We start from the raw sequence: 21612 nt of genomic DNA, 5'->3' as shown, positions 1-21612 counted from the left end.
AGCCTGCTTCCTACACAGAAAAACAGCAAAAATCTTCATACCATCTCATCCTGATGTGATTTTGAAAATGTAAGGACACTGGGTGGTAGAACGCACATATCTAGGACAAGTCATGAAAGGAGGGTCCTGAAATGTGATCGAGTGTAAAGATAAAAAAAAGAAATGTCCTCATGGCTGATTACGTGTTAAAAGTACGGCTATGTCTCAGAGCCTGTACGGACACACAACCACGCTGTGATGGGGTTTATATTGTTTTTTAATAAGCCAGTAGAGGGCAGTCAAGAATCACAGAAGAAAGAAATCAACGCAAACAACGTTTATCAATGTACAATTTAGCAGAATCGATGCATATCATAATATCAAAAGAGTCAGGGAGAGAGAACACACCTCGGAACAACTGGAGCCCACTGACAGTTCTGCCGTTGTAAATACAAAATCAAAACATGTTGTTCCTAGATACAGATACTGGGGGGTATTCCATCAACGTCGCTAAAGGAAAAGCCAGGCTTATTTGTTGATAAGTCTCACGAGATTTATAAAAAAACGAGTCTGTGTTTTCCTTTAGCGACATTGATGGAATACCCCCCGGCCCCCTGTGCAGAAGGACAGGTGAGTCACACCTGTTCAACATCAAAACCACCTTCAGGGTGAGAACATGGGCCTCTTGTAGGATGTGTGTAGAGACAGGACAGCGCGCGCACACACACACACACACACACACACACACAGAGACAGAGACAGCCAGCCAGCCAACCAGCCAACCAGCCAGGCAGACAGACAGAGCGCGCTGGGCCAGACTAGCGGGAGAACTGCCTCTTCTCTCCCTTGCCCTTGTTGATGTGTTTGAAGATCCTGGACTTGTTCACGCTGCCTTTCTTCTGGTAGCCGAAGCCACCGCCCCCGCCTCTCTTCGTCATCTTCACTCCCTTGCTGCTGTGGACGTCTGGGGGGGGGGTTAAGGCCACTAACACACCTCAACACCTCAACACAACAGAGGTTCAATAGTATTATGTCAGGGGCAGTCCCACTCATATTTTTCATTTTATTGACAGATACAGTAGAGATTTAGACAGGAAGGATGGGTGAGAGAGAGGAGGGATGACATGCAGGATATGTCCCCGGCCGGAATCGAACCGGGGACTCTGCGGTAACATGGTCAACGCTTAACCCGCTACGCCACCTAAGCGCCCGTATTATGTTATTATTATAGTAGTAGTAGTATTATTATGTACAGTATATGAATAGTTCATATACTAGCTGGGCTTGATTTGCCAGTGTCGTTGTAATGCGTGTTATCATGTGATACTATTATCATGTGTCTGAATGGATATGTGGTTTATATGAATGGATATGTGGTTTATATGAATGGTAGGGATGGGACGATACACTTAACTCACGATACGACGCACCTCTCGATACAGGGGTTCACGATACGATATCATAAATAAAACAAGATCAGTGTTTCCCCTAGGTTTGCTGCCTTGGGGGGGTGGCCAGCATCATGTCCAGGGGGTGTAGGAGATAGGCTCCTGCCCTATGGGCCATTAGGCTCCAGAACCATCGGTTCTCAAGGCTACTTACTTATGTGGTCTTGACTACCTGTCCACTTTCTCACCTGGTTCTTGCTCTCTCTCTCTGGTGTGCCGACACCATCCTGCTCTCTCTCCTTCTCTCCCTCTCTATCCTCCTCTCTCCCTCTTTTGCTGTCAACCAAAAGGCAAACATAACAACCAGAGTATTTATAATCTAATGAGAGGTATACATTGATCCATATCAATTTATAACATAATTATAATTGAATATTGGATTGCTGTGGGCAATGCAGTCAGATAATGTCATTTTGACTTTACTCTCTCACCTGAAAAAAAATCGTATGTCCAACTATAAAAAACTGACATTTCCAATGCTTCAATCCACTGTCCATGTACTGTAAATATGCCATTATGGTATTACCATGAAGCCCAATTCTAGCAGAATAAGAAAGATTGTATATCTACTTCAAGTAAAATAATAAAGTGCCTCCTTTAGCTGGCAAGTGTGCAGCAGACTAGCTCATCTCATCACCTCTGAGCTAGCAAGCTTGCTAGTTCTTTGACACTATTTACACCATGGAACTATAGTCAGACACAATTTTAACCAACTTGCTCTGTCAGAACACTCAGCAATTATATTTTATAACGTTTCAACTTTCTTACTTTCATCTGCAGACATCTCACCCGTCAAAAACTCTCTCGCGTCGCGCGCACACACTCGCGCACACTCTTGTATTATTCTCCAGCGCTGGCACAGCGAAGCGAAGTGTAGAGAGATAGGTCTGGCTATGTGAAGTGTGGAGAGATAGGTCTGGCTATGTGAAGTGTGGAGAGATAGGTCTGGCTATGTGAAGTGTGGAGAGATAGGTCTGGCTATGTGAAGTGTGGAGAGATAGGTCTGGCTATGCGAGACTACTGGCGGACTAACGTTACAAACGAGCCCATGGGCTTGCCACTCGCCAGATTCAGGTTGTGTGCGTTTAACGCGGATATTTTAGCCTACTTGTCAGATGTTTGGTGTCTACGTCCGTAATAATTCCTCTTTATTACGGACGCCTCCCCAAGAAGTGTAGCTAATGGAAGAAAAAGAAAAAAACACAGTTTATTTCGCGATCCATTTTTCTGCAACACGATGCGTATCGTCATGTTTTTGTATCGCGATATACATCACCATACGATATTTCGTCCCATCCCTAATGAATGGTATGTGGTTTAGGAAGCAATGTTTTGTTTTTACAATTTTTGCATGGTGATGCCAAAAGTAAATGTCCATTTTGGGATGACAAAGTGACGTATTCTATTCCGTTTCTCTGACAACGGAACAAGGACAGGACAGTGTTGTAAAGGATACTGAGGTCGACGTAGGGCGGCACTTTGAAGCCGAAGGACAGCGCCACCATGGGGAGGTTGAGGGTACCCACGCTGTAGATCTGCTTCAGGGAGTGCGAGTCGTACGCGCGCACGTAAGACTTGTAGGCCTCCTGGGCTGACTTGTGGAGGTAGTAGTTCTTCTCTATCAGCTTCTCCATCTGCACGGAGGAGAGGAGGGGGGGGAGGAGAGGAGGAGGAGGGGGGGGAGAGGGAAGAGAGGAGGAGGAGGGGGGGAGAGGGAAGAGAGGAGGAGGAGGGGGGGGAGGAGAGGAGGAGGGGGGGGGGAGGGAAGAGAGGAGGACGAGGGTGGAGAGAGGGAGAGGGCAGGGAAGAAAGGAAGGAGGAGGAGAGGAGGAGGGGGGGAGAGAGGGAGAGGGCAGGGAAGAAAGGAAGGAGGAGGAGAGGAGGAGGGGGGAGAGAGGGAGAGGGCAGGGAAGAAAGGAAGGAGGAGGAGAGGAGGAGGGGTGGAGAGAGGGAGAGGGCAGGGAAGAAAGGAAGGAGGAGGAGAGGAGGAGGGGGGGAGAGGGAGAGGGCAGGGAAGAAAGGAAGGAAGGAGGATAGGAGGAGAGAGGGAGAGGGAGAGGGCAGGGAAGAAAGGAAGGAGGAGGAGAGGAGGAGGGGGGGAGAGAGGGAGAGGGCAGGGAAGAAAGGAAGGAGGAGGATAGGAGGAGGGGGGGAGAGAGGGAGAGGGCAGGGAAGAAAGGAAGGAGGAGGATAGGAGGAGGGTGGAGAGAGGGAGAGGGCAGGGAAGAAAGGAAGGAGGAGGATAGGAGGAGGGGGAGAGAGGGAGAGGGCAGGGAAGAAAGGAAGGAAGGAGGATAGGAGGAGAGAGGGAGAGGGCAGGGAAGAAAGGAAGGAGGAGGAGAGGAGGAGGGGGGGAGAGAGGGAGAGGGCAGGGAAGAAAGGAAGGAGGAGGAGAGGAGGAGGGGTGGAGAGAGGGAGAGGGCAGGGAAGAAAGGAAGGAGGAGGAGAGGAGGAGGGGTGGAGAGGGCAGGGAAGAAAGGAAGAAGGAGGAGAGGAGGAGGGGGGAGAGAGGGAGAGGGCAGGGAAGAAAGGAAGGAAGGAGGATAGGAGGAGGGGGGAGAGAGGGAGAGGGCAGGGAAGAAAGGAAGAAGGAGGATAGGAGGAGGGGGGAGAGGGCAGGGAAGAAAGGAAGAAGGAGGAGAGGAGGAGGGGTGGAGAGAGGGAGAGGGCAGGGAAGAAAGGAAGGAAGGAGGATAGGAGGAGGGGGGAGAGAGGGAGAGGGCAGGGAAGAAAGGAAGGAGGAGGATAGGAGGAGGGGGAGAGAGGGAGAGGGCAGGGAAGAAAGGAAGAAGGAGGATAGGAGGAGGGGGGAGAGAGGGAGAGGGCAGGGAAGAAAGGAAGGAGGAGGATAGGAGGAGGGGGAGAGAGGGAGAGGGCAGGGAAGAAAGGAAGGAGGAGGATAGGAGGAGGGGAGAGGGAGAGGGCAGGGAAGAAAGGAAGAAGGAGGAGAGGAGGAGGGGGAGAGAGGGAGAGGGCAGGGAAGAAAGGAAGAAGGAGGATAGGAGGAGGGGGGGAGAGAGGGAGAGGGCAGGGAAGAAAGGAAGAAGGAGGATAGGAGGAGGGGGAGAGAGGGAGAGGGCAGGGAAGAAAGGAAGGAGGAGGAGAGGAGGAGGGGTGGAGAGAGGGAGAGGGCAGGGAAGAAAGGAAGAAGGAGGATAGGAGGAGGGGGGGAGAGAGGGAGAGGGCAGGGAAGAAAGGAAGAAGGAGGATAGGAGGAGGGGGAGAGAGGGAGAGGGCAGGGAAGAAAGGAAGGAGGAGGAGGGGGGGAGAGAGGGAGAGGGCAGGGAAGAAAGGAAGGAGGAGGAGAGGAGGAGGGGGGGAGAGGGAGAGGGCAGGGAAGAAAGGAAGGAAGGAGGATAGGAGGAGGGGGGAGAGGGAGAGGGCAGGGAAGAAAGGAAGGAAGGAGGATAGGAGGAGGGGGGAGAGGGAAGAGAGGAGGACGAGGGTGGAGAGAGGGAGAGGGCAGGGAAGAAAGGAAGGAGGAGCGGAGGGGGGGAGAGGGAGAGGGAGAGGGCAGGGAAGAAAGGAAGGAGGAGGATAGGAGGAGGGGAGAGAGGGAGAGGGCAGGGAAGAAAGGAAGGAGGAGGATAGGAGGATGAGGGTGGAGAGAGGGAGAGGGCAGGGAAGAAAGGAAGGAGGAGGAGAGGAGGATGAGGGTGGAGAGAGGGAGAGGGCAGGGAAGAAAGGAAGGAAGGAGGATAGGAGGGGGGGAGAGGGAGAGGGCAGGGAAGAAAGGAAGGAGGAGGATAGGAGGAGGGGGAGAGAGGGAGAGGGCAGGGAAGAAAGGAAGGAGGAGAGGAGGAGGGGGGAGAGAGGGAGAGGGCAGGGAAGAAAGGAAGGAGGAGGAGAGGGAAGAGGTTGTGTCACTAGATTGTCACGCAGAGAGACATGTGAATGCATATCATAAGTGATGTTGGTCGATGTGTGGTTGTGTGGTCGAGCTGTGGTTGATCTGTAGTTGGTGTGGTGAAGGTGTGGTGAAGGTGTGGTGAAGGTGTGGTGAAGGTGTGGTGGAGGTGTGGTTGAGCTGTGGTTGGTGTGGTGAAGGTGTGGTGAAGGTGTGGTGGCGGTGTGGTGGAGGTGTGGTGGAGGTGTGGTCTTACCTGTGTCTGGATGTCAGAGATCTTACTCCAGGAGAACTCAAACTCACTCAGAGGCACCTGGGGACAGAGGGGACACACACACACGTTTATACACCGCTTATCTTGTGGTTACCACCTGCATTCCAGTATAGTCAGGTGTGGTTGAGTTGTGGTTGAGTTATGGTCAGGGTGAGGGGTGGTTGAGTTAAGGTTAGGGGTCGTTGAGTACATTTGTAATATAAATATCTCATAAATATCTTTGCACCCGATCACATTTCAGGACCCTCCTTTCATGACTTAGATCCTAGATATGTGGTGTTCTACCACCCCAGTATCCTTACATTTTCATATATCAGGATAAGCCAGTATGAAGATGTTTTGCAGTTGTTTTTCTGTGTAGGAAGCAGGCTAATTTACAAGCGGTGCCAACTAGTGGTCGTTTGGACGTGTGTAAGTAGCAGCTTGAGCGTTGTAAAGAGAGGGGGTCATTTGGCTCTTCTAGTAGGTAAACAAGGCACGGCTGCTGTTCTAGTGCTACTATGGTCACGGCTGTTGTAGTGTCACGGTTGCCACGGTTACCTTGGCCTGCTTGAGGAAGCGTAGGAAGCCCAGCTCCTCGGGCCGGAGGATGAGGAGGGCGTGGCCCTGGCCGTCTATCCCCCGCGCTGTCCTGCCCACCCTGTGGATGTACTCCTACACACACACGCACACACACAGACACAGACACACACACGCACACGCACACACACAGACACACACACACACACAGACACACACACAGACACACACACACAGACACACACACACAGAGACACACACACACACACAGACACACACACACAGACACACACACACACAGACACAGACAGACACACACAAACACACACACACAGAGACACACACACAGACACACACACACACAGACACACAGAGACACAGAGACACACACACAGACACACACGCACACACACACACACACAGACACACAGACACAGACACACAGACACACACACGCACACACACACACACACAGACACACACACAGACACACACACACACACAGACACACACACACAGACACACACACACACACACACAGACACAGACAGACACACACAAACACACACACACAGAGACACACACACAGACACACACACACACACAGACACACAGAGACACAGAGACACACACACAGACACACACGCACACACACACACACACAGACACACAGACACAGACACACAGACACACACACGCACACACACACACACGACACAGACACACACACACACAGACACACAGACACACACACACACACACACACACACACCAGGGGGAGAGAGTCACACACAGTCAAAACAGGGTTCCCACACCTTCTGAAACATCACATTCAAGCACTTTCAAGACTCAACTCCCTCAAATTCAAGGACCCAACAAGGCAGCCCTGGTGTGTTACCTTGGGGTCGTCGGGGGGGTCGTACTGGACTATCCAGTCCACCTCGGGGATGTCCAGCCCGCGGGCCGCCACATCGGTGCAGAGCAGCACGCCCGTGTCGGCGTTACAGAACTGGAAGAACGTGGTGGTGCGCTTGGTCTGCTTCTGCTTGCCCTGGAACACACACACACTACTGTTACACACACACTACTGTTACACACACACACACACACTACTGTCACACACACACACACACACACACACACACACACATACACACACACACGGGGAGGAGGGTAGTAACTCACGTGTATGGCCATCACAGGCAGGTCTATGTAACTCACGTGTATGGCCATCACAGGCAGGTCTATGTAGGTGAGGAGGGGTGAGGAGGGGTGAGGAGGGGTGAGGAGGGGGAGGAGGGGGGAGGAGGGTAGTAACTCACGTGTATGGCCATCACAGGCAGGTCTATGTAGGTGAGGAGGGGTGAGGAGGGTGAGGAGGGGGGAGGAGGGTAGTAACTCACGTGTATGGCCATCACAGGCAGGTCTATGTAGGTGAGGAGGGGGAGGAGGGGTGAGGAGGGGGAGGAGGGGGGAGCAGAGTAGTAACTCACGTGTATGGCCATCACAGGCAGGTCTATGTAGTTGAGCAGCTCGTAGTGGAACTTGACGGACATGCACGAAGAGAAGAACACCATCAGCTTCTTCTTGCGGTTCTTCTTCAGGAACGTGAACAGCAGCAGGAAGCGCTTCTCTGACGGACACACCACGTAACCCTGGCAACGGGAGGAGGAGGAGGAGGAGGAGGTGTTAGGTAGACACACACACCACGTAACCCTGGCAACGACGGGAGGTGTTAGGTAGTGTGTGAGAGGTGGAGAGGTCCTAACCGGGGGTCCTTGGGTTCGACGTCATAATGGAACCAAGTAATTTGATTGGACAAGAGGCAGTCAAGTGGGTGTGTGTGTGTGTGTGTGTGTACCTGCTCCAGGCCGTCCACCGTGGCGGTGTGTGTGTGCGTGTGTGTGTGTTCTTGTGTGTGTGTGTGTGTGTGTGTACCTGCTCCAGGCCGTCCACCGTGGCGATGTGTGTGTGTGCGTGTGTTCTTGTGTGTGTGTGTGCGCGTGCGTGTGCGTGCATGTGTGTGTGTGTTCTGGTGTGTGTGTGTGTGTGTGAATATGACTATTTTTCAAATGTTGCAGCCAATACACCAGATGTTGTTGTTGTCGATGAGGACAGTAGAGAGGTCATCATTTTGGAAGTGGGTTGCGCGTTTGACTACAGCCTAGAAGAGGCCTTTCTTACCAAAGTTGTGAAGTACCATCCACTCAAAGATGCCATTGTACAGCTTGGGTACAAATGTAAATGATTAGTGTTTATATTTGGAAGCCTTGGTAATGTCCACAGACTAGTCGTCAGGGGGTTGCAGATGGCAGGAATTCCCAAGCCTAAAGCAAAGGCCGTGGCAAAATTCTGCTCAATATCTGCAATAATTGGCAGCCGCCACATATGAAGGAGACGCTGCTACCTGTACCCATAGACAGATTTAAAGCTTGAATTATCGAGTGTCCTATGCTGGTGCAACTAATACTGTTTGTGTTCAAGAATTTTATTGTAAAATGTGAACGCAAATAAAGATATTAAATGTGTGTGTGTGTGTGTGTGTACCTGCTCCAGGCCGTCCACCGTGGCGTTGTCCTTGTTGTCGTCCACGCCCACGTACAGAGGCTCCTTCTTCAGGGAGATGCGGGCCAGGTCCTCCACCTTACGGGTCTGCGTGGCCGAGAACAGCATGGTCTGTCTACGCTCTGCACACACACACACACACACACACATCAGAACACACACACACACACACACACACACACACAGACACACATCAGACACACACACACACACATAGAACACACACACAGACACACACACAGACAGACACCACACACACACACATCAGAACACACACACACACACACACACACACACATCAGAACACACACAGGTGATGATGATGTGTGTGTGTGTGTGTGCGTGTGCGTGTGTGTGTACGTACTGGGCAGCAGTTTGATGATCTGTTTCAGCTCCTCCTCGAAGCCCACCTCCAGGATACGATCTGCCTCGTCTATGATCAGACACTGCAGGTTCTTATACATGAAGCCTGCCGTGTTCTGAGAGAGGGAGGGGAGAGAGAGAGGGAGAGAGGGATGGGAGGGAGGGAGGGAGAGAGAGAGAGATGGGAGGGAGAGAGAGAGGGATGGGAGGGAGAGAGAGAGAGGGATGGGAGGGAGAGAGAAAGAGGGATGGGAGGGAGAGAGAGAGGGATGGGAGGGAGAGAGAGGAAGAGAGGGATGGGAGGGAGAGAGAGAGGGATGGGAGGGAGAGAGGGATGGGAGGGAGAGAGAGGGATGGAGAGAGAGATGGGAGGGAGGGAGAGGGATGGGAGAGAGAGAGGGTGGGAGGGAGGGAGAGGGATGGGAGAGAGAGAGGGTGGGAGGGAGAGAGAGGGTTGGGAGGGAGAGAGAAAGAGAGAGGGATGGAGGGAGAGGGGGAGAGACAGAAAGGGATGATAGGGAGAGGGAAAGAAGAGAGTTACACACACATTTACATTTACATGTTTGGCATTTAGCAGACGCCTTATTCCAAAGCGACTTACAATCGATACATTTGACTAAGCAAGTGAATCATCAATCCACCATTCGTAGCAGGAAGAGTAATCTAGCTCAGACCCGGGGCCATTGATAGAAGGAAAAACCTTCTTCCATCACCTTCTTCTAAACCTAGTTTTTTTTGGGGGGTTTTCACACACACACACACACACACACACACACACACACACACACACACACGTGTGCTGCTGTATAGTTCGAGACGGAGCTCGACTTTCTTCGTGTGGTCTCAATAAAGCGTGCGGTGGTGTGATGTCGTGGTTGTGGTCAGGGGTCAAAGGTCAAAGGTCACTCACCTGCAGGTGGTCCAGCAGGCGGCCGGGCGTGGCCACGATGACGTTGACCCCGTTGGCCAGCTTCTTGGCCTCGGCCGTGCGGTTGCTGCCTCCCATCACCAGGCCGAACGTGTGCACGTGGTGCGCCATCAGCTCCTTCATCACCCCGTAGGTCTGCATGGCCAGCTCTCTGGTGGGGGACAGGATCACCACCCCCGTGCCTGGGGGGGGAGGGAGGGAGGGAGGGAGGGGGGAGAGGAGAGGGGACAACGTCTGTGGTAGGTAGAGAGGCAATCCCGGTAACTTTCCCACCCCAAGAGCTTTCAATGACATTTGTGCGTGTGTGGGTGGGTGGATGGGTGTCTGTGTGTGTGTGTGTGTACTCTCTCTCTCTATATATATATATATATATACACACAAAACACTTCCGAGCTATGGTCTTTGTGCAGGCAAGTGTGGCAGCCTGGCAGGTCTACAAGACGTCACAACCGAGAACCAAAATCCACGACACACGGGGTCGACAGTAACGCTTCCCGCTTGCCCGGAGCAGTAAAACATTAGCCGGGTTTGTTTGCGCGAGCCCGGCGACGCTGCTGGATCCCGGATCTGTTTACCTGTGTGCAGGAAGAACAACAGACGGCGCAGGCGCCAGACCAGACTAGATGATGGTGGAGTATATATATATATATGATATATATATATGTATATATATATATATATATATGAATGATGAATGAATGAATGAATGGTCTTTATTGTCATTGCTATAGTACAGGTACCAAACAACGACATTTGGGAGGGGGGGCTCCCCTGGTGCTAGAAAAAAAAAAAAAAAAAACTAAAAACAAGAAGGGAAAAGAGCTGGTTTACATAAATAAAGGCTATGTACACTATATATATAGTCGATCGCCCGTCGCATCGCGTACGCTTTGATAATATCTTCACTCCATGATCGTCTAGTCTGGTCTGGCGCCTGCGCCGTCTGTTGTTCTTCCTGCAGGTAAACATATCCAGGATCCAGCAGCGTCGTCGGGCTCGCGCAAACAAACCCGGCGAATGTTTTACTGCTCCGGGCAAGCGGGCAAGCGTTACTGTGGAACCCTGCGACACCACAGTCCAGGCGGTCCTCTTACCGTTCATGGGCGGAGGAGGAGAGAGGAGAGAGGTGGAGGAGAGAGGTGGAGGAGGAGGAGAGAGGAGAGAGGTGGAGGAGAGAGGAGAGAGGTGGAGGGGAGAGGAGGAGGAGAGAGGAGAGAGGTGGAGGAGAGAGGAGAGAGGTGAGAGGAGAGAGGAGAGAGGTGGAGGAGAGAGGAGAGAGGTGGAGGAGGAGAGAGGTGTAGGAGGAGAGAGGAGAGAGGAGAGAGGTGTAGGAGGAGAGAGGTGTAGGAGGAGAGAGGAGAGAGGTGGAGGAGGAGAGAGGAGAGAGGTGGAGGAGGAGAGGAGAGAGGTGAGAGGAGAGAGGTGAGAGGTGGAGGGGAGAGGTGAGAGGTGGAGGGGAGAGGAGGAGGAGGAGAGAGGTGGAGGAGAGAGGAGAGAGGTGGAGGGGAGAGGAGAGAGGTGTAGGAGGAGAGAGGAGAGAGGAGAGAGGTGTAGGAGGAGAGAGGAGAGAGGTGGAGGGGAGAGGAGAGAGGAGAGAGGTGTAGGAGGAGAGAGGAGAGAGGTGTAGGAGGAGAGAGGAGAGAGGTGGAGGAGGAGGAGGAGAGAGGTGTAGGAGGAGAGAGGAGAGAGGTGGAGGAGGAGAGAGGTGGAGGAGAGAGGTGGAGGTGAGAGGAGAGAGGAGAGAGGTGGAGGAGGAGAGAGGTGTAGGAGAGAGGAGAGAGGTGTAGGAGGAGAGAGGTGTAGGAGGAGAGAGGAGAGAGGTGGAGGAGGAGAGAGGAGAGAGGTGGAGGAGGAGAGGAGAGAGGTGAGAGGAGAGAGGTGAGAGGTGGAGGAGGAGAGGAGAGAGGTGAGAGGAGAGAGGTGAGAGGTGGAGGGGAGAGGTGAGAGGTGGAGGGGAGAGGAGGAGGAGGAGAGAGGTGTAGGAGGAGAGAGGAGAGAGGTGGAGGAGGAGAGAGGAGAGAGGAGAGAGGTGTAGGAGGAGAGAGGAGAGAGGTGTAGGAGGAGAGAGGAGAGAGGTGTAGGAGGAGAGAGGAGAGAGGTGGAGGAGGAGAGAGGTGGAGGAGAGAGGTGGAGGTGAGAGGAGAGAGGAGGAGGAGGAGAGAGGAGAGGTGAGAGGAGAGAGGTGGAGGAGGAGAGAGGTGGAGGAGGAGAGAGGAGAGAGGTGTAGGAGGAGAGAGGAGAGAGGTGTAGGAGGAGAGAGGAGAGAGGAGAGAGGTGTAGGAAGAGAGAGGAGAGAGGTGGAGGAGGAGAGAGGAGAGAGGAGAGAGGAGAGAGGTGGAGGAGGAGAGAGGTGGAGGAGAGAGGAGAGAGGTGTAGGAGGAGAGAGGAGAGAGGAGGAGAGAGGAGAGAGGAGAGAGGTGGAGGAGAGAGGTGTAGGAGGAGAGAGGAGAGAGGAGGAGAGAGGAGAGAGGTGGAGGAGGAGAGAGGAGAGAGGAGAGAGGAGAGAGGTGGAGGAGGAGAGAGGAGAGAGGTGGAGGAGGAGAGAGGAGAGAGAAGAGAGGTGGAGGGGAGAGGAGGAGGAGGAGAGAGGTGGAGGAGGAGAGAGGAGAGAGGAGAGAGGTGGAGGAGGAGAGAGGTGGAGGAGAGAGGAGAGTCTTACCGTTCCTGGGCATGAACTTGAGTTTGTAGATGAGCTCTATGGAGGGGATGAGGAAGGCCAGGGTCTTGCCGCTGCCTGTCTTAGCCGCCGCCAGGACGTCCCTGGGGAACAACACACAACAAACTACATGACCCACAATGCAGTAGGACAACATCCCTCGGGAACAACACACAGCAGAGAGAGGAAGAAACTACATGACCCACAATTAGGGCTGCAACAACGAATCGATTAAATCGATAATGAAATTCGTTGGCGACGAATGCCATTATCGATTCCAGTGTTTCCTCTACATGCATTTCATCGTGGCGGACCGCCACGATGGAATTTCCTCCGCCACCATTCAGATTTCTCAACCCAAAAAAAAAAAAAAGATTTAGGCCGCTTTTCAGACCTTCACAGCGCTAGACACACCCACAAGCGCTGAAACTGGACCAGTCCGTGTGTGTCGCGAGTATTGAACTTGAGGCTGCGTTCGTAAATTCGCTCTGAGAGCCCCGGAGCGCACACTGGGTTCAACGTCATAAAGGGACCAAGTCATTTGATTGGACAAGAGGCATTCCGTGAGTGCTGATCAGATTTCCAGAGCGTATTTACGAACGCGCCCTGGCTGTCACCCGAACACCGCGAGCTAGCGTAGTGTAGTGTAGTATAGGATGCGTAGTGTAGTGTAGTGTAGGATGGAGAGAGAGAGGAGAAGCCTCTCTATGTGTTACCTATGTCCAGTGTACTAGAACCACTCTAACAGGAGTGTTTGTCCGTGAATAACACCGGCTATGCCCGGGGTAGAAACACAAGACTATAGCTGGATAAGGTCTACAGGTCTACACGGTCATTTTAAGCCGTCGACCAGCCCTCTACGACCACGGGAAGTCATGTTAAAAGTGAAGATACTTCTGTTAAACTAAGCTAAGCTAAACATCGCTAATCGCTAACTCCCTCCTGGGCTTAAAGTGACAAGTAATAACGTTGTGAAAAAAAACGTCAGATCAGTGTTTTTGTTTTTATTGACAACGGAATTACATGCTGGAAAAACATGCAGACACAGACAATAAGAGACACACGGGAGAAGTACAGGAAAACATTTTATTTTTTTGGGCCATCCTCGAGTTTTGGCTGAAATTACGTCGTTGTTTTGAGCGCGCGTGCGCGTTTCATGCGGGCGCGCGGTCAGCACTACCCGCCACCATTGTAAAAATTCCTGGAGGAAACACTGGATTCGCCCTTTTTTTCTTTTTTTTTTTACTTTTTTGGGGTTTTGTTTCCATAACAAACCTACTTCCTGTTGACGCACGCCACGCTGTCTTGCGGCCGGTGTAGGCATCGCGAATCATAGCGAATCATAGCGCTACCTATGGCCGGAAAGGGCAGAACCTATGACCGGAACCGGAAAAGTGGGAAAATCCGGTACCTACACTAACTATGTTTCTATAGAGGAGGGTTACACTAACTATGTTTCTATAGAGGAGGGTTACACTAACTATGTTTCTATAGAGGAGGGTTACAGCTAACTTCCTATTGTTTTATTATATAAGTCCTGCTGGGCTCAGCCCTTCCATGGTCTCCTGCTCTCCATGCAAATGCGTTAGTGTGAGTTCTGGCGAAGCGTCAGCTAAATGACTGTAATGTAATGCGATAGCCAGTGAGTGTTTGCTCGCATTCATGAATTCAATATTGCATGACAAGTGTATTTAGCTAGCTGGCTAACGTCAGTGGTAGAGCAGAGGTGATAAGCTAAAGGCTAGCTAGTGGTAGCCTACCAAGCTACCCGTGAGTTAGAGTGAGGCACTGACTGTCGCCTAGCCTATTGTATGGAGTGAGAGGACACATTGCATTGTTTTGGAGCATATCTGTTATATAAAAACATTAGTGTCTTGTCTGTAGCCTATATTGCACTTTGGGTTACTGACCTTTACATTAAGCAAAGTTATTACCTAAAACAATGCATGTATTGAGCTAGAGTTCAACTACTTTATTGAAACAATCTACCGCCATAGTCCATGGCCTGTTGTTAAACCTATTTGATGTAGCAAAGCCTTTTTTATTTATATTATTTTTTATTAATACTTATTCCTTTTGCACATGTATATGTATAGGCCTGGCTGATTTAGAAAACATAAAATAAAATTTGCAAAAGAAATATTAAAATAAATAAATAATAATAATCGGCAGATTAATCGATTATCAAAATAATCGTTAGTTGCAGCCCTACCCACAATGCAGTAGGACAACATTAGCATCTTAGATTTTTGGTATTCAAGTAGACGCCTCTCTCCAAAGCGACTTACAAACATCTCTCTCTCTCACACGCACGCAAAAACTATATGACCCACAATGCAGCAGAACAACATCCCTATGGGAACAGAGCAGAGTGCATGGACACAACTACATCGCCCACAATGCAATAGGATTACATTCATAGTAGACAACGACCTCAGCCCACAACACACGAGATTTCACACACATTTCACGGTCACGGAATAAGACACCGCAGGTGGCCTAGTTATCAGTGGAGGCAGAACTACAACACCCACGTTGCACTCTGGGCACAATTATGGCACTAACCTTCCACAGAGACGTTCTTTACTAGACATTCAGATGATCTAGCCTACGCATTCAGTCCCTCACAGGGGTTCAAAAGCACTGGATTCTATGTTAGATTCAGGGTTCCGACAAGTTTCAACAAGTCAAATTTAAGACCTTTTTCTTTTTATATATATAATTTTAGACCTATTCGTTTAAGGTTTAACCCTGGTTTAACCCTGGTTTACAGATCACTCATTGAATCCATTCTCACCTTCAATAACTAACACATCCTGGTACAACTCCCTCACTGTCAAACACAAAACCAAACTCTCCCATATAGTCAATCAGGCAAGTAAAATCATCGGCTCACCTCAAACTCCCCTGTCTGAAATCTACAACCGGTCACTAATCAGGAAAGCCACACAAATCACACAGGACCCCTCTCACCCCCTCCACCAATCACACAGGACCCCTCTCACCCCCCCCACCAATCACACAGGACCCCTCTCACCCCCTCCACCAATCACACAGGACCCCTCTCACCCCCTCCACCAATCACACAGGACCCCTCTCACCCCCTCCACCAATCACACAGGACCCCTCTCACCCCCTCCACCAATCATTTCAGCCACTTCCATCTGGCCGCCGTTATAGAACTCCACTGGCCCGGAAAAACACATATAAAAAAATAATTCATTCCCACTGCAACCACCGCCCTGAACATTTTAAAATAGGAAGCACACTGTTTTTCTTTTCAAACCACAACATTTGAGCATTTTAGCTTTTTAAATCATAATACTGTTTTTCTTACTATTATTTTTAAATGACTGGACTTTTTAAATAGGCACTACATTTTATAAACACTGTTATATCTGTCTGTTTTTATTGTATGTATGTGACCTATGTGTGTCTTTAATGTGGATACCGTACTCATGAACTGCACAAAGCCGGTCGAAGGAGAATTTCTGTCACTCTGTGACAGACAATAAAGCAATCTTGAATCTTGATGAAAGCACAGAGTGGAGAGAGTCTGCCTATGAAAGCAATGTAGTGTGTGTGTGTGTGTGTGTGTGTGTGTGTGTGTCGTCCCCCCAGCCTCGTAGAAGCAGTAGAGCTGCAGTGTTACCTCCCGTCCAGCAGGGGGCGGATGCTCTTGTGTTGGATCTCCGTCATGTGTTCAAAGCCCATCTCCTTGACGGCGCGCAGGGTGTTCTCACTGACCAGGTCCACCAGAGAGGAGAACGCTGTGTCCTCGAACGCCCCTGGACACACACAGAGAGAGAGAGAGACAGAGTCACCACTGAACACAGGCCTGTCTCTCTCTCCCCCCCCCCGAGGCCTGTCTCTCTCTCTCTCCCCCCCCCCCCCCCCCAGCCCCTCCAGTTTCCTACCCGTCAAGCCTGTTGGGAGCTCAGGTCCATCGTCCTTCTCTTCTTCATCGTCGTCATCCTCCTCCTCCCCTTCTTCATCACCATCACCCTCTTCATCACCCTCCTCCTCATCATCATCCCCCTCCTCCTCCTCATCATCATCATCATCAGCGTCTCCAGGCTTCTCTGATTGGTCTGCGGTCGGTTCACCGTTTGTCTCCTGTTCTGTCACCTTCACCTCCTCCTCCTCCTCCTCCGCCTCTCCTTCTGCCTCCCCCTTCTTAGCCTTCTTCACTCCTACAGGACGGCCATTAAAATCACAGGTTAGTTCATCAACAACAACAACAACAACAACAACAACAACAACAACAGAGGAGGACACTAGTAGGGCTTTCACACCGGCAAAGACCCATGCTGGTTCGTGTTCGGAAACCCCCGAACGTTGGCGCTGTCTGGCGAACGAGCCCGCGTTCATACCAGTGTGTGGTTCGCCAGACAGCGCCAACGTTCGGAGGTTTCACGGTTCTTTGCCGGTGTGAAAGCCCTATAGGTGTAACCTTACCTAACAACAACAACAGAGGAGGACACTAGGTGTAACCTTACCCGGCGACTCGGCGGCATTTGCCAGCTTTCTTTTTTTCTTTTTGACAGAGCCTTCTTCTGTGGTGTCCTCCTTGGCAGGCACATTCTTCTGCTTCTGCTTCTTCTTCATGGGTTTAGTGGCGCCAGGCGTCGAAGCTGCTGCCGCTGGTTGGCTCGTCTCATCGCAGCCCGCCTCCTCCTCCAGCCCGCCCACGTCATCTTAACAACAAATCATACAACAGTTATTTCCGACCAAGTCATTTGATTGGACAAGAGGCATTCCATGAGTGCTGATATACAGTATAACAGCACTGGGACTTTTAACTATATGCATCACTCCGAAATGACCGTTAATACAAAGTAGCTCGCCTGCAGATGTTTGTGTTCAGGTTACTAGGCAACAGTCCAGTTGTAGTTCAGTTGCGGAACTATTTTTTGTTGGCAGAGCCAAAATAAAAGATTAAATACACAAACAAGTCATAATCTGTTGTCGCTTATTACTGTTAACTAATAAATGGCGCTGTAGAACTGTTGTATAAAAGCAATATCACACTGCGGCCTCGTACCTACGACCGAATCACAGCCGTGCTGATATTCAGTATAACAGCACTCCCTCTCTTGTGATATTGCTTAATTATAGCCATGGAAAACGGGAAATGTCAGATTCATCAGTTTAAAAAACAAACCAACAACAACCTGATAATAATAATTCTCAAAGGATGTAGCTACTGCCCTTCATTGACACAACTTACGGTTGGTTGCTTGAGAAAATTGCTAGCAAGCGAAACCGGGATAACCCTTGTATTACACACATACAAAAGATACTTTGACAAAGAAAAAGCCACATGTTATTGGTCCACCGTGCTGTCTCATAATGTATGTCTGTCACTTTCATAGACACTCAACACGTGATCCAAATCAAATTGTACTCTGCATGGTTTAACTCCATGTTGTGGTGCTCTTATACAGTGATGCTCCTATCAGGGTTCCCACACCTTCTGAAACATCAAAATTCAAGCACCTTTCAAGGACTTTCAAGACTCAATTCCCTTAAATTCAAGGACCCAACACAGCATAGTTTGAGACAGAACTACTATGAGAATTTATATAATAGGAACTCTCCGCTCACAGACGACAATTAAAAAGAGAGGCTTGAATGTGTGAACACTAGATGGTCTCTTGCCTTCTCTACCACAGCACAGCAAAACAATATATTGCGAAATATGTGTAAAGTTACTGTGTTAAGTTAAGCAATACAGAGGCTTATCTACTATAATTACGTAAAAAAATTTTTTTGAGAGAGAGAGAGGGGGGGGGGAATTCAAGCACTTTCAATGACACTTGTCTATTTTCACAAACTTTCAAGGATTTCAAGGACCCGTGGGAACCCTGTCCTAGTGATGCTAGTGATATCAGACAGGCAGAATCAGTGAAAGTGTTTAAAAAATAAGTTAAAGACCCACCTGTTTTCTGTTGTCTACATGTCATAGGCTGTTTATTTGTGCTGTTGTAATTATGTGTGTTTTTAAATTGAAATAGTTGTTTTTAAATTGTTTAACATTTTAGTTTTTACCTATTGTATTTGTGCTTGCTGCTTACCTATTGTAAAGCACTTTGATGTAAAGTGCTATACAAATAAAGTTATTATTATTATTATTATGCTCAGTGTTTCCCCTACCATTGCCTTGGGGGGGCGGGCCCCAACGTAACCACCCGCCCCCCCAAGAAAGAGGAATTACTACAGACATAGACACCAAACATCTGACAAGCAGGCTAAAATATCCGCGTTTTTTAAACGCACCCAACCCGAATCTGGCGAGTGGCAAGCCCATGTTGGTAACGTTAGTCCGGCAGTAGTCTCGCATAGCCAAACCTATCTCCATACTTCGTTTCGCTGTGCCAGCGCTGGAGAATAATACAAGATTGTGCGCGAGTGTGTGCGTGCGACGCGAGAGAGCTTTTGCAGGGTGAGATGTCTGCAGATGGAAAGTAAGCAAGTTGAAACTTTAGCAAATATAATTGCTGAGTGTTCTGACAGAGAAAGTTGGTTAAAATTGGTCGTTATTATTGTGACTAGAAAGTGTGTGACTATAATTCCATGGTGTAAATAGTAAAAGAACTAGCAAGCTAGCTAGCTCAGAGGTGATGAGATGAGCTAGTCTGCTGCACACTTGCCAGCTAAAGAGCTAACTGGATGCACTTTATTATTTTACTTAAAGTAGATATACTATCTTTTCTTATTCTGCTAGATTTGGGCTTTATGGTAATACCATAATGGCATATTTACAGTACATTGCATTGGAAATGTCTTTATTATAGTTGGACATTATTTTTTTTCAGGTGAGAGAGTAATGTCAAAATGACATTATCTGACGGCATTGCCCACAGCAATCCAATATTCAATTATAATTATGTTATAAATTGATATGGATCAATGTATACCTCTGATTAGATTATAAATACTCTGGTTGTTATGTTTGCCTTTTGGTTGACAGCAAAATAGGGAGAGAGGAGGAGAGAGAGGGAGAGAAGGAGAGAGAGCAGGATGGTGTCAGCACACCAGAGAGAGAGAGAGCAAGAACCAGGTGAGAATGTGGACAGGTAGTCAAGAACCGATGGTTCTCGAGCCTAATGGCCCATAGGGCAGGAGCCTATCTCCTGTTTCCGTAGCGTGAGGCGACAATGCCAATGACACACTGGACATGACGCTGGTATGTCGCAGGGTCTTACCCCCTGGGGGGGGGGGGGGGTCCATGCCACGGTCCATGCCACCCCCCAAGGCAGCAAACCTAGGGGAAACACTGATGCTCTTATACAGTGACGCTCTTATACAGTGACGCTCTTATACAGTGATGCTCCCAGTGGAACCCTGTCCTATCCTTATACAGTGATGCTCCTAGTGGAACCCTGTCCTATCCTTACACACTGATGCTCCTAGTGGAACCCTGTCCTATCCTTACACAGTGATGCTCCTAGTGGAACCCTGTCCTATCCTTACACAGTGATGCTCCTAGTGGAACCCTGTCCTATCCTTATACAGTGATGCTCCTAGTGGAACCCTGTCCTATCCTTACACAGTGATGCTCCTAGTGGAACCCTGTCCTATCCTTATACAGTGATGCTCCTAGTGGAACCCTGTCCTATCCTCCTTACACAGTGATGCTCCTAGTGGAACCCTGTCCTATCCTTATACAGTGATGCTCCTAGTGGAACCCTGTCCTATCCTTATACACTGATGCTCCTAGTGGAACCCTGTCCTATCCTTACACAGTGATGCTCCTAGTGGAACCCTGTCCTATCCTTATACAGTGATGCTCCTAGTGGAACCCTGTCCTATCCTTACACAGTGATGCTCCTAGTGGAACCCTGTTCTATCCTTATACAGTGATGCTCCTAGTGGAACCCTGTCCTATCCTTACACACTGATGCTCCTAGTGGAACCCTGTCCTATCCTTATACAGTGATGCTCCTCCTAGTGGAACCCTGTCCTATCCTTATACTGTGATGCTCCTAGTGGAACCCTGTTCTATCCTTACACAGTGATGCTCCCAGTGGAACCCAGACAGACAGACAGGCAGGCAGACAGGGCAGGTAGGTAGGCGAACAGACAGGCAGGACAGGTAGACAGGCGGGCAGACAGGCAGGAACTGAGCAGTGGCACTAAAAATGTGCTTCCCAGCGACATGTGAGACAGAGGAACCTCCACGTTGGACGGGGTTAGCTGGCTACACAGACAAGCTACACAGACTGACAACATCTCTTAAGTTACAAAGATTAAAAAAAAAAAAAAACTTCCGCTGGTTAGTTTACATCAAAACCTTCATATCATGTCAATGGCGAGTCCCCGGTGTTTAAGACTCTTTAAGACTCTGAGACTTCCAGCCACCTAGCCGCCTAGCCAGCCATGCTAACAGCCATGCTAACGTGTGTTATTATAATCATTATTACCTCGTCGTTTGGTATAAACTAGACAGATTAACGCATGTTAACATACCGACGTCTCCCTCGCCTCTCTGCCGCTTCAGCAGTGTTCGCTGTTTGGTCTTGTCGCTTCTTTTCTGGATCTTCTTCCTCAGAAGTCTCATCTGTGTGTCCGCCATGCTGGAGGCTGAGAGACACGTGGGGACGGAAGGACCTCTCTGTCTGGGGGAGGAGGTGCCACGTCCAACTGCCTGGTCGAAAACACACAACAGGACCCCCTAAGTTAGTGGTGGTTGTGATGACGCCAGACTGCAAATGGTAACACAAGTCATATGGGATATCTGTATACAATAGATTAGACAAGATACATTATATATATATATATATATATATATATATATATATAATTATTATATTATTATTATATTATTATATTATTATTGTTATATTATTATTATATATATATAATATAATATAATATTATTACATTATATATATATATATTATATATTATATTATGTTCACCAAGATTTACCGGCATTAATAAACCCTGCTGCTGTATATGCCTAACCATTGCATATAGAAGAAAAAACAATATGTATGTGTAAATGTGTGAAGTGAACTACTGTCTATA

At 49.4% G+C, this 21612-nt stretch overlaps 1 protein-coding gene across 1 annotated transcript; it reads right to left on the bottom strand.

Moving 5' to 3' along the window:
- Nucleotides 1-245: 245 nt before the first annotated feature.
- ddx18 (DEAD (Asp-Glu-Ala-Asp) box polypeptide 18) lies at nt 246-21173 on the bottom strand. Its single transcript, XM_080533419.1, has 14 exons — nt 21052-21173; nt 17079-17276; nt 16497-16772; nt 16232-16367; nt 12583-12683; nt 9906-10105; nt 8997-9111; nt 8615-8754; nt 7561-7722; nt 6966-7118; nt 6089-6202; nt 5531-5587; nt 2884-3061; nt 246-943 (listed from the first exon to the last, which is right to left on the bottom strand). Exons 1-14 carry the CDS (start codon nt 21155-21157, stop codon nt 798-800), a joined length of 2082 nt encoding a protein of 693 aa, XP_080389545.1. The 5' UTR covers nt 21158-21173; the 3' UTR covers nt 246-797.
- Nucleotides 21174-21612: the final 439 nt, after the last annotated feature.

This window comes from Nansenia antarctica (genome assembly GCF_963989245.1).
Source record: "Nansenia antarctica genome assembly, chromosome: 6".
Lineage (NCBI taxonomy): Eukaryota > Metazoa > Chordata > Actinopteri > Argentiniformes > Microstomatidae > Nansenia > Nansenia antarctica.
The sequence above is the reverse complement of the archived record's forward strand: the minus strand, read 5'-3'. Positions and strand labels throughout refer to the sequence as shown.

Coding starts and splice junctions, on each gene's coding strand:
- ddx18 (XM_080533419.1), bottom strand. CDS start 21,157: ATGGCGGACACACAGATGAGACTTCTGAGGAAGAAGATCCAGAAAAGA. Junction 8,755..8,996: donor GATCATCAAACTGCTGCCCA/GTACGTACACAC, acceptor GTGTGTGTGCAG/AGCGTAGACAGACCATGCTG. Junction 7,119..7,560: donor TGCCTGTGATGGCCATACAC/GTGAGTTACTAC, acceptor TGTGTGTTCCAG/GGCAAGCAGAAGCAGACCAA.